The following is a 13822-nucleotide window of genomic DNA, read 5'->3' as shown; positions in this document are numbered from 1 at the left end:
AGCTAGAACAGCTGATATTACCCTGGTGCCAGCTGAAGATTATTTCTGCACCTCCTAAAACGGAAAATAAAAAAAACCTACAGATCAGTGAAGATGGGTGGCACTTTGTGTTATTTCTGTACCACATACAGCATGCTGACAGAGGGAGGAGAGCAGATGTTAGCACGACTGCAGTGCCAGCGTGAAGCACTCCGGCAAGAAAAGTTTCCAAAGTTCTTTAAGTACTGGTGAAGATCTAATGCTCTACTTTCTATTTAGTGTCAACTATCTACAGACTCATTAGCTACTAATTTGCAGCGGATAGTTAATTAACATAACCTGCAAAAGCAGATCCCTCAGCGTGTGTGTATCTAGGTAAAAAAAAAGCCTCTTCTGTAAAGCAACTCAATAACCTTTCAAAAGTAAATGAAACAAAAATGTGCTACAGAAAGTGCTGTAACAGGGCTAAAAAGGTGTCCTGCAGTGCCCTTTGTTTTAAGCACACCAGCAAATGTGAACAGCAGAGGGAAACTTCTACAGCGAAAATATAATAATGAAGGAACTAAGCAATCTCTCGAGCAAGATGCAGTGAAAGAATCAGAAGTAATCAGCATGTAAGGTGACAAGGGAGACTTAATACTATAATTATTAACAGATTAATTTGTCTCAGGAGGAAAACTGCAAGATCCAACAAATGGTCAAAACAGCTTTAAGAGTCTGGCTTAAAATTCAGGTTATTCATAATTTGTTCAGATACCAGTGTGGGACAAATCAAAACAGCGATATGGAGAGTAAGAGTTGGTAGGGGAAAAATAGCATTAACACTAACACAGAATGGAGCAGGAAAAGAAGGCAATTCCCAAACATTCAGATTTATGGACCTTTAATAGGGCATAAGGACGATGAAAGTTTATCCTAAACTAAATAAGACAGTCAAATCTCCTTGGATTTTACTGCTATTGTTTTGTTTGCTTGTTGAGAACAGCAACGCCAGCTCTGAAAACAGAGCTAGAGATGCAAAACTTTGCATCCTGAAGTTTGGAGAAAAAGGCATTCTTCTTCATCTGGTAACTTGGCCACCGCATTAATAACTGAGCGGATACAGAATATAGTCAAGACTGTCAGAAAGGAAAAAGCTATGTTCTGCTTTTCTATCTTGGCAAGAACTCTCTTTAATATTTAGAGATTGCTGTATCAGGAAGTAAAATTAAACACACAGCATGGGATTTCTAATGCAATCTGTTGGTCTAACTGTTCCCATTGTAGTCAATATTAAAACTCCCACTGACTACACTGCCAATAGAATTAGGTCACCAATGACCATTTTGAAAAGCCATTTAATTATCAGAGCCAGCACCAGTAAGCCATGCAAGTTCATAAGAATCAAATTATATCAGACCAAGCCGATTGTTCCATATATTCAGCATTTTATTGTGTTTCATGCGATCAGATTTAAAATGCCAAGTCAATTTCTATTGCAGAGGTTAGATACTTAAATACAATAGAAATGCTAAATAATTGGTTAAATGGCATCTACTAATATCCTTAAGGGTTGGCACTGGATTCAAGTTGCACCATCTTGATGTAACAGAGAAAAACAGCAACATTTTCGTGGTACTTCAAACATTAAGTATCTCCACTTTCTTGCTATCAATTTTTTAAGACTGCAGGAGGTTACTTCAGAGGAGATAGCACAGAGGGCATGAGTAGCACACAGCAAGAAGAGCAGGAGTAGAACAAAGATCGTATTAGGAGCTCAGAGGAGGTTACCAGAAAATGCAAACTTATTTGGGTTTAGAGGTTGGTCAAGTCTGACCCCAGGTCCTCTGAAGAGGGTACCCAGAAAATGTCATATTAAACTGGCCATACTAAAGAAGAAAGAGATCCTGAAAGGCCAGGTTGGATGAGGCTTTGAGCAACCCGATCTAGTGGAAGGTGTCCCTACCCATGGCAGGGGGGGTTGGAATTAGATGATCTTTAAGGTCCCTTCCAACCCAAACCTTTCCATGTCTCTGTGATTCTAAGAAATCTTGCAATTCACTTCACAGGATTCACTGCTGATTTAGATGAAAACAGAAGACATATTCCAAGAAGGGTGTACTCACAAAGGCTGCATAGGGCTACAAGACAAAGTGTGTACTGTTTTACAAAGGGTACAGAAGTAGGAAAAAAAAGGTGGTGAGGGGAACATTATGTCTACTGGTGATTCTAACTAAGATCACTTTCCAGCACCATCCTGATGAGTAACGGACAGACAGTGTTGGGAACACTACGATAGAAAGCTAATTATTAGCTTTACAACTGAGAGGAGCGGCAAATACCAGAAGATGTTGAAACTTTAGTTTTTCCTCTGTCTGATCCTGCAAAATTCTGAGCATCTCCTACAAATGAAGTTAGGGAAAACTGGGAGCATTTCTAGGAAATAAGCCTTTCAAAATAGAGAGGTAAACACAAAATAAATAAAACCTTGACATTCTGAGTATTTCAGTGAGATACAGGTATCTTAGAAGACAAAAGGAAAAGCCACACTGCAAGTTGTTTGTAACTCTGCAGAGACACATAGCAGCTGGAATAACATCCCCTGTATCAGTAGCACTAGTCTCTTAATCAAAAAATACAGGTTCCACCCAGTATATTCTACTTTACTCACAGTCCTTAAGTCTTGGAGAAGTTGTAAACTCAATCCAGGAAAAGGGGACTACGTACTATGGCTCTGAGGACAAGGGTATCTCACCTAAAAACAGGATTATGTTTAAGAGAAAAGATTCAAGACAACTGACTTATCTTTGAGCAGAGACCTTTTTCTAGAAGTAGATACAAGTAAGCAAGCCAGGAGCACTGGTCCTATCAAAAAGGGTACAAGTATTGACATGCAGAGACATTAAAACAACAAAACCACTGATTTAAAAGATACATGTAATCTGGTAAAAATTAAAGGTATAAATATAAAATTTATCTATCTATCTTTGAAGGATATGACCATCATTGAAGGAGAAGTACTTAAGGAAGAACAGAGGGATACAACAAGTAATAAGAAAACTTAAGCAGTAAGAAGCATCTGCTACGTGAAAACCCCTTCCTGGCACTAAATGCATTAGGATTGTGGAGCAAACTCCAAAATGTAACACTGCAAGACAAACAAAATTGAAGAATAAAAGTATTAGAGAAACTGCAAAGAGCAATGTTGCCCAGCTGAAAAGACAGGAACTGAAAGAATAGATTTTTAACATAGCTACTTAATACAGTAATTGATAAAGAAGTTAGCTAAGTCACCCAAGACATGGTGCCTTTCCATCTTCCTATGTTCTTTTGAAGGCTAAAATGCCAGTCTTTCACTAGCAGCTTTTCAAATGAACACCAGGGAAAACTTATATCTATTTATCAGTTAAAACTTCCTATAAAACAGCAGACTGCTGAGTTACTAACGGCTCTCCTGACCAGAGGGAAACAAACCCCCCAGCCTTGATTGCCTCTCAGAGGGCTGTTCAGGGGAAAATGTATTTACAGGATTAAAAATGGCACTTCAGAAGATCAAGTGTTTCAGAGAAGCATCACATAAGAGAGGATTTATCACCTGGTCAAGAGAGCCAGCAGCACTTGCCCATTAAATGCCAAGGATTAATTGCTCCAGAGAAAGACTGATTTGGAACCAGAATGAAGCACTTGCTCTTATTTAGGCGCAGTATCCAGTTGTCTCTGTTTTAATCACGTCACTGTGTGGTGGGCTCACAAATTGATGACATGTTTTAGAGTAAGACTGATACACTCCATAGCTACAATGAATCATTAGAAAACAGAAACATCAGAGGCCAGACAAAGGTAGAGAATCCCTACTCCCCTGCCTAGGCCTGGTATATGAGTATTAAGGAAACCACTGTATTCAGTGTTTTATAAAAAAAACAGGGTATCCAGCACTACAACTACCCCTCCTTTGAGACCCATTAGTTAGCCACTTTCAAACATTCATCCAAACATGAGCATGACTAGGGAAAACATCACTATGGCTAATTCTAATCACTTGGAAACTTCACAAGTGGTGCTCACTGAACACAGCTCATAATGCAAACATACAATCACTGTCCCCCCGTCAGGCTTCAATACTGGAATAAAGTGCCAAAAGTAAGCACCAACTTTTTCTTTCTTTTTTTTTTTTTTCCCCCCCCCATATATTACACTGTTGTGCTAGTGCTCTTCCAAGGGAAACAGAAATGAAAACATAACTGCACAAACAACGCTAATCTGTTAGACCTACAGGCTTGAAGAACGCTAACCACTGCCTGCCCTGCACAGCCAGCAACAAACTAATAACAGCTTGCTTCCTAACCACTCCCACTAACACCAGACATCACCTACTAGGTGACTTAGTTTGACTTAAGTTTCACAGACACAAAATAAAAGCAAAAGGAAAACAATGAACACAGCTCATAAGTAGCAGAAAAACTCAGATGTGCCATCTTGACATTAAAACTGTTTCTACAAGCCCAGGAAACCAACAGTATGGAATATGATGTGAGCTTTTCTGGCAACTGCCATCTTTCAAAAGGCACTCATTCTTTCACCGCCCTGCTGTGAAGACACTTGCCTTGCTGGAATGTGACTTAATGGTAAATCAACATTATGCTGGAGAGGTTAGCAATATCCTGCAGTACTGCTGCAAGGAAATAGTCACTGCCTGTTACTGCATCCAGGCAATATTATTAGACATTAAGACCAAGATAAGGAGAATATAAAAGACTGTCACAAAAGATAAAGATAAAAAGAATAGGGAAAATGAAGCTGCAGGCTACTATGAGTAGATCACAAGCCAAGCTAAGACTCTCACTAATCCCTGAAAAATGAAGTTCAAAGAGTAGATTCAATATCATTCCCATTCATCCAGGACTTGTTAGCATTCTTAGCCTGCAACTGTGTTTAAGATGATGAATATAATTAACATAAATTGCTATGTATCTGGAAGCAACATCCCAGTGCTAACTGCTCCAGAAACCTGTAACAGAGAGGAGAGAAGCCAGCAGAAAGTGACCATCAAGTTCCACAAAATTCAGGTCTGCCTTGAAAGCCAGCTTTGAGAAGGTCCATCTTCATCAAAAACAACGATGCAGAGCCGTATGAGCCCAGAAACAGAGGCAGAGGAAACATCATCAAAACCACAGATGAAGGGGCTCTAGGAAAAAACAACAAAAGCAGGTACATACAACAAATAGCAATCCTGCTTTCAATATCTTTATCTGATCTCAAAGAAATTGCTAACACGAATATTCTTTGTAGTTGCTCAAGTAAGAGAGACAGATAACAAACTGTTTCATCTAAGACTTCGAGAAAGAAATTGCTGCTTTTTCTGCAGTATACTGAAGCATCATGGATCATAAAAATCCATGTCCATCAGCATTTCAGTGACATGAAGAGCCCACATAGATTCTCACATCTCCTACCACATCTTTTGTTAACCTCAAATGTAAACATCAGGATGGTAAGGAGAAAAATTAAAAACCCCAGCCTAATTGCTTTTAGAAAGCTTGTCGTTTGGGTATGCAACCTTTCTGCCACTACACCAAAAGGCTACTGTCGATCAAGTCATCTCTCTTGCTCACCTTCACTATGCCCTATCAGAACTTTGCACTTGGCAGCCCATCCATCCTGAGGTATCAGCTTAAGCTACAGTCACCCTACAGAGTAAATCTCCTTCCTTACCTCTGGGATTCCCTACGCTTCTCTCTCCACAGTGACAGAACTTGTCTTGCTATTCTGGAGCTATAGATCAAAAGCTCCATACTTATTTCAAGTCTCACAAAAAACTTTAGCCATTCCAATCTCTCCTTTCTCCTGCCAAGAAAACCTGGCTCCTGTTTGAAGGAGTTTCTTTTGCAGGAGTTGAAGGTTGTCACAGGAAGAAAAAAATACCACTCTGAAATACAGGAACGCACATTGAACAGCTGTGAAGGAGGGCAGTAAAGACCAAGGCTGGCTGTACAAAGAGTCCCAGTTCTACCCGTGTGCTCTTAGTAGCTGCTGTGCTAAGGGAAAACAGCAGGTGCATGGTGAATTGATTGCATTTCTGCAGATTAGTGCTCCCATTGCTCTGTGTCTCTAACAAACAATGATATCAGTCAGAATGAAAAGGTAGAGACTGGATTTAAACATGAGCATGGAATTCCGTCACAAGGGTGAGCAAGAAGTTATTTCAGTAACCGGTAATCTCCAACCTCTCTCTCCCCTCACTCAAACTTTCCAAAATCTCTTTCTGTCTAAGCCATTAAGCAAACCATATGCTTATTCACACCATGACACACAACTCCCCCACCCAAACCCACTTCCACCATTCCACTTGAGAAGCAACAGGGAGAACAGGATCCAAACCCAAACCTACTACCCAAGTGCACGCTACTGAGCAACCACACTGCCACAGCCATTGCCACCCCTCCTCTCTCATTGCATAATGTTAGTTCAGACACAATTGCTTCCAGCCAGTTCCTAATGAATATTTTCAGGTACCAAACAAGTCAAGGTTCTTAAAGAAGCTAAGAAGAAAAGATGTTTTAAATGAAGACATTCCAGAAGAAGGGCGATTGCCTGGGTATCTTGCATGAATTTCTAATCAGCCGTGCACTTTTCTCCTTAATACATTAAAAAAATTAAACCAAAATGCCAGCTTGAAGTGGAGCACCAACTATGACAGACACAGACTTCCAAACCAAACACTTTGCCTATGGAAGAGGCCAAAAAGAATCTACCATACATCTCCAAAATAAATAAAAATCATATTCAAGAAACCGGAAGCGAGACTCACAGCTGTAATGCAGTGACAGTCAGCTGACAGGTTGCGATCTTGTAGACTTTTAGGCAAGAGGCGACTGGAGGAACTCAGATTTGGCAGTTCTGGCCATGACAAGCAAGCAAAAATGGCAGAAGACAGGCATGGTGGATTACTCATGTATCTTACGCACTTATGAAGAGACCCCTGCAAGATGCCCATTTGAGAAACCACAAGTCTTGGTCCAGAATGTGCCTTAAGCAAAAGGATTTTAAGTTGACAAATAAAGCCAAATAATGTCACCCTGAATCTTCTAAGTTTTCCACAAGTGATTCATCATCTCTGTAAAGCAAGTGCCTGCTTCCACAAAATCAGAATGCCCATTATGGTCTCAATAAAACAGCGCCTACAGTGCTCATATTCTCTGCCTGGGTGCTCAGCGGTGTCTCAAAAGAAATTAAAAAGATAAAGCACCAAAACAAGATTTTAGGCCTGTGAGGTAAAGCCCTTCTTGTAGAGACACAATAAAGACCTGCCTAGTCTGTGACAATGGCACAACTGAATGTATCCATCCCAGCACAGATCCTCCTGGGAGGAAGAAAAAAGGAGAGGACAGAAAGGAGAAAAGCTGCAGACGTTAGAAGAGTGTAATCTCCAAGCTCCTTCATATCTATATTCTACCAGGCAGCCCATTCTCAAAAGCAGACAGAGGAGTCAGCCACAGTCACACCTTTAGCCTTGGCTTGAAAGCCTTTATAGAACTGTAGTGACAGATTTGAGCAAAGCTTTCAGACAGCGAGCTGGTGCCTTGTCCTATATATCTGCTTTTCAGTGCGACAGATAAAACGAACCTGTATTTGTTCCCACACTTACTGAAGGCAAAAAGGGACAAGGATGGCCAGAATTAATCTACAGAAACACCTTCACATTCTGATTATGGTGACAGATTTAGAATTATACATGAAAAACAATTAGCTTGTGCTATCCAAGAAGCCCTAAAAGCATCAACCCACAGTCTCCAGCACCAGAGCTGTTCTAGACTAAAGGAAGTCTCTAGAAGGGACCAAGTCCAACTTGTTGAAGAAGTCAAAAGAAAAGATAGTTTAGCTCTAAAAAATCTAAAGTTACTATGTGATCTAAACCTAAGACACTCAGAAAAGACCTTGAAATTAGAAAGGTCAACATCTGTGACTTGTCTATAAAGAATCTATTTTTACCAGTTATGCTGGAAGACTAAAGTGACGTCATTCTCCATTCAGAGATTCTTATCCCAGAATACCAGAAGCCTTTTCATTTTAGCTTAGGATTCTGCTAAAGCTAACCTTAAAACCCACTCATATCAATTTATCTGTTAATAACCTAATATTACAATCTGTATATATATTACAAACCATATCAAATGCTTTCATGCAGACATGACTAAATTTACAGTTGTCAGCTGTATTCAATAAGCAGTAAGATGACAACAGTGACAGGTTAAATACAGGCAGCACATGTAGACAGGTAACATCTTATTAGACCAAATAACACAGGTGTAGCTTGTGTCTCCCTCCTCTTCCCTTGTCCATAAAAACTGGTGTAACAGAACCACTCTACTTCACATTCTTAGACCAACATGACTGCTATTGGTACCACAAACTAAATGTAATTATGAATTAATTCAAATGAGATTCTGGAGAACCTGCATGAAGAAAATGACACCATTAGACTGACACACAGGAGAGGCTTTAGCTTAAATTTAGAGGCCATATGCACACAAACAGTGCAGAGGCCAAGTTTTTCATGCCCCTTACTAGGTCATTAGGTAAGCAAAGCTGAAAGCTACAAAATGAACTGTAAAGGAGGAAAAAACCTCAGAATCCCACAAAAGATGAAAGCCAAGGAAGGCTTCTCTCCTAGGCACTGTGCACAAGCACAGGGCTCACCTCTCGCCCAGAGCTCTATGTATAGTAAAACCAACTGGTGTTTAATGCCCCTTGCATCTTTCTTCTGATCTCCAGGAAAATGAAAGGTAGAATATTTACCAATTACATTAACCAGTTTAGAAAGATAAAGCATCAAGGCAATGTCTTTTACTAGGCTATGGCTTTTACATTTAAAAAAATGCACTGGATTCCAGGAGAAAAGCATGAGCTGCAGATATCTAGACACAGTGGCAACTCCCTGTCCTACATCAGATCTGGACAAGCAGGGAAGCCAGAGCATCTAGATCAGGGCAAAAAAGAAATACATGAAGAAATACACGACTCTGCTCAGGTGAGCAAGCAAAGAAAGGGGGATACAGGAGCCAAAAGGAGAAGCAAGAACTCTGTATAAGACATTTCATTGCGAAGTGTCAGCAGAAGAAATCAAACAAGTCACGAGACAAGTTCCAGCTCTAAAGACCCCCGCACAGCAGCTCCCTCTAATCAGCCAGGAAAAATAATGAAGCAGAGAAGGAAAAAGACAGCATGTCTTGAATGCATAGACCAGAATTCAATATGAAATATTCAACTAGCAAATTCAGCCACTGCACAGTAAGGAATAAACACTTCTTTTTGCTCAGTATGAAATGAAAGACAACCTTAGCATGGCTGATTAAATTGCTTCCCTGACTGGGTGCTCTTACTGTGTGAACATTATCTGCAGGGGAACAGACTTCTCTGCAGGCGTTTGCCTGGCTCTGTGTATTTTCCCAGCAGAACAAGCCACCCCAGACAAATGAAATGAAATAATGGAAATATTAAAGTCTATGCTTGCAATGCACCCACTTCACAAAATGGACCCAGCAGCCACCATATTTCTGCTCTTCCAGATGACAAAGCTGCTTGGGAAAAGCTACTAGGCAGTGACTCTTCTGTATTATCTCCCTTCATTTACATCTCACACAAACAAGGCCACAATGACAAGGGAAGACATTCACTCACCCTGTACTTCTGAATATTTAATTGCTGGAGCATGAAATGACAGCTTCACAAAACAATGTTTTTGAGGGGGGGAAAACGGAAGGAAAAAGAAGTCTACTACCACTTAAAAAATCAGAAAGGGATTAATATCTTGCTTTTCCGGGAATAGCTAGTGTTACCAGTGTCCTTCACAAATGGACTTCACCCTAACACAAAGGACATGGAGCTTTAACAACACACCATCTCAAGTATGTGCCACTGCAGCAAGTGAACATGAAAGTTATGATAGTAGCATAGTTGACAGCATCCTCTGCTGGCAGCAGCAACATAAAAGCCAGATTTTTGAGGAGTTCACGGCTCCCATCAAACACACCTCCCTAGTACACTATTTCTATGACCATGCTCAGAATCATCCTGTTTTAATCACAATATACACAAAGGAGGAAAAAATTCAGTGAAATACTTAAAAGTACGCAGGGAAAATCCCATATTTAAAAGGAAATGACTGAAGACAGACTAGAAAGGTCATGTTCCCTTTTCTGCTAAAGTGGATTTTAATCTAAATTCCTGAGCTTTTGGTCTCCACACCATCTAAACAATCCATTACTATACTTCCATTTATTAGAAAAGGTTTGCAATAAATTTGTTTGCTGGGATTACACTGAGTATCACTAGAAGTCCAAAAGCAGATGCTGTAGAGCAGACTTTAAAAGTCTGTCAGGAGAACCACTCAGAAGGAAATACAGTGGCTTACAGGAGTGATCCTCTAATGTTTGGATGCAGCGTCATTCCTCACTTTGACACAAGAGGCCATTTGCTCTCCTCACAGGAAACTAAGCCTTAACACAGATTCACAAGTCTTCAAAAAAAACCCCAATCCCAGAAACTTCAGCTAATTTGACAAAGTTGTACAGACAGAGCAAGTAAAAGTAACAGAACACATCTGGCTGTCTCCTACAGCCTTAGACCAAAGAACTAAGTCCTGCAAAGCCTCTTAATGGTTCCTGTTCTGTCTCAAGATTTGAAGACTAATAAAACTCTTGGTTCCCCACCTGTTCCATGGGAGAAAGATTCTCCTTTTCTTTATTTAACCAGTCTTTTAAATCTGGTTGAGATAGCCTGATGTGTTGAAGGTAGCCTAAAGCATCCTTCATTTTCATAACAGAAATGACAAGACCCATTTGTAGCAATCACTGCTCTAATTATTGATTGAATTACTTGACTTAACCTGTTCCTACAGGAAGCCTGAGAGATCTTTGATTGGTAAACAGTAGGAAGCCACAAAGTAGTCTTGTGCTGACAACAGACTCAAGCAAGAGGGCAAGGCAGCATGCACGCTTACTCAAAATCTTCAAATTCCAGATCGTTTCCCTCTACAGATGGGCTTGAGTTCTCTGAAGTGGAAGAAGAGGAGGAAGAAGAGCGGAGACGGTTTTGTTGGTATCTCATAGAGCGTTGTCGAATACTGTCCCTCCGGGAAAGATACTGGATCATCCTCTGAGCATAATATGCAGCAGGAGACAACCTGAGCAACAAAGAGATACACAGACACTCATTACACAAGCACAGAATGACAGCCAGTCCTTTTTTTCCTTTTGAGCTCCAAGTGCCAGGACAGTAACAGCATAACACAAAATTGGCTGTTTGCATTTTATCCGTGAGCAAGACAGAGTAAATAAAGAAAGCAAGTAGAAGTAATTTTCCCTTTATACATTATACTCCCACGTGACTCCCTTGTTGTGCAAACAGAAGCACGACACAGTACCTATAGACAAAAAGCACAAGTCCTGAGTTTGCTTCTCAGGACTCTTTGGAGCTCACTGTTTCATTTATTACCAGTTTACACAACCAACCCCAACAAGCATCCCTGGTAAGAATCAAGCCCACTCCCAGTGTCAACTCTGCCTGCAATGGCAAACAGCAGCAGTGTTCAAATAAACATTAAAGGAAGGTGCTGTTGTTTTGAGGATACTTATGAAGCAGAAGAAAAAAAAGGTTTAACAGCTTTGTTTAACTACTTTGTAATCGAATGGTAGGGATTTCATATAGTGGCAATTTAATGAGATCCACTAGGCATATGTTAAAAGCCTTGCATCCCACCTGAGAGGAAAACCTTCCTCTGCAATTAACTCCTAATTCTCATTCATGCATAGCTGATGCAGACAAAGGCCAAGTTATCAGCACCAGTATTACCCCCTTCCTTGATGCCTGACAGGTTAAAACACACTCTTTTCCTACCCTGCGTATATCCGCAGCTCCTATCATGTGCTTTCTGTGACACAGTTACTCAGTATTAAAGTCCAGACACCTCAGATGCTTGAATAATCATTTCTTTAGCCTCATTTGGATTAGACTTGAACTCTAATTTGTGGGGAGGAGGGAGATGACAACAACCTCCCCCACAAGTAATCAGACATTAAGTGTCCATTTCTTTAACTTCTAGCTGCCTCCTCCCACCACCCCTCTCTATACACGATCTTGTTCCTTTTTATTCAAGATACCAGACTGGTAGTTCCCAAGGTCATGAAAATATAATCTCATTTCCTGCAAAGGCACCACAGGCATGCGACCAATAACAGAGAGAGCAGCCCTAATTTTTAATCTACAAATGAAAGTGTGAACAGCTTTAAACAAAGAAAAATAAAACAAAAAAACCTCAAATGAACAGTGAATTCCAGGAGATAGTCTAGAGATGAAAATATATTCACAAAGAGAGGTGGCCTGTCTGCCTTGTAGGAATGCTACCCATCTTCAGAACAGAGTTTCAAGCTAAATTCATTTCACAGTGGACCTCACCATCAGCCATGAAGACTCTTAAGAATACATTTAACTTTATAGTGACCAATACGACACAGTTTCACTGTGTTACACTACAATCAGTGATAAAAATGCAACTCCTTAATTTTCTCTAATAATGACTGTTAGAAGACTTGTTTTATTCCTCCCTTCCAGGGCTGTGCCGATTCTATGCAAATATACCGGGAATCAGATTTTAATATACATGGATAAGTTTCACATCCCCAACAGCATGAGCAGCAATCAGATCAGTTTGATAAAGTGCTCTGCTACTATCCCTAAAGTCATATTTCAATGGAAAACTACATTTAATAGTATTTCTAGAGACTGCCTCTAGTGCAGCATGAAAAGATGTACTAATTCTTCAAGAGCTAGATTGTATTCATGTTGTTTTGGCTGCAGACACCCATCAAGCGCATACAGTCTCCGATTCTGCTATTCAGGGCGTATAAACAAAAAAGAAGATGGCAAGAAAGAAGGAAATAGAAGTCATGTAGACGCAAAGAGAAAGCATCTTCCCCATGGTAAGCTCCCTGTACCCTACTACACTGCCATCTTGGTAAAGAGGCAAGTTTAGCAGACAGACTACAGCATCAGGGGTCTAAAAACTTAGTCAATAAGCAGCAAAAGGGCAAGGGGAAACACATACTCAGTTTGTTTTGGATTCCTCCTGGATCTTTTATGCACTGTTTGATGAATTAAAGCTGTTCATGCTTATATAACATAGAAGGCTTTGCTGTACAAACACAGCACTTCTCTCTACTGCCCTGAAGACTTAATAGGCCAAGTATAAAAAAAGCAAGGCATTATAGCAGTGCACTCATAAATGAGGAGCTATTCTCTTCTTTGGCCTTTTCCATAAGCCAAAGCCTCTGCATATGCCTAAAAATAAGTTTATGGCATAATATGTGCACATAGAGAAAGAAAGAAACATGGAAACAAGGCAACACTGGAAAACATGAACAGTGGTCTCAGCAGTCCAGCAGTGTAATCACTGAAACTTTTTTCTTTGCTAATATTACACAAAGGGAGAATTTTACAAAAGGATATGAAGAATGAGTTTTGCAGACATTTAGTCTTCTCAAATTATGCAGTGTATCACAAGAAAAACACACAAGGACGCTTGTTAGAAGAACAAGAAAGAGTAGGCAACAAAGACTGACCATAATGGATGATGAGATGCCAGATTCAGCTTCCTGACAATACATTGGTATGTAGACTGGATAGACTGTGAAAAAGATTTCCAAAGAGAAGACAAGAAGCTTAAGCCTGACACACGGAGAGAAAGGTGCGAGGGATAAAATACAAAAGGGCAGGGGAGAAATATATTCAAAGCAATAGGCTAAAGAATTAATCTTTGCAGATGAGTGCATGCAGGGGAAAAAAAATAAATTGTATTTGTCAGGCTGTA

General features: G+C 40.1%; 1 protein-coding gene across 5 annotated transcripts in view; it reads right to left on the bottom strand.

Moving 5' to 3' along the window:
- Positions 1 to 13822, bottom strand: part of AMBRA1 (autophagy and beclin 1 regulator 1) — a 136206-nt gene that overhangs the window by 85001 nt on the left and 37383 nt on the right. For all 5 annotated transcript variants that reach the window (XM_074867744.1, XM_074867742.1, XM_074867743.1 and 2 more), the window contains one exon: positions 10958 to 11140. In XM_074867744.1, coding sequence (XP_074723845.1) covers positions 10958 to 11140 — 183 coding nt within the window. The remainder of the gene's footprint in view (positions 1 to 10957; positions 11141 to 13822) is intronic.

This window comes from Strix uralensis, chromosome 4 (genome assembly GCF_047716275.1).
Source record: "Strix uralensis isolate ZFMK-TIS-50842 chromosome 4, bStrUra1, whole genome shotgun sequence".
Classification (NCBI taxonomy): domain Eukaryota; kingdom Metazoa; phylum Chordata; class Aves; order Strigiformes; family Strigidae; genus Strix; species Strix uralensis.
The sequence above is the reverse complement of the archived record's forward strand: the minus strand, read 5'-3'. Positions and strand labels throughout refer to the sequence as shown.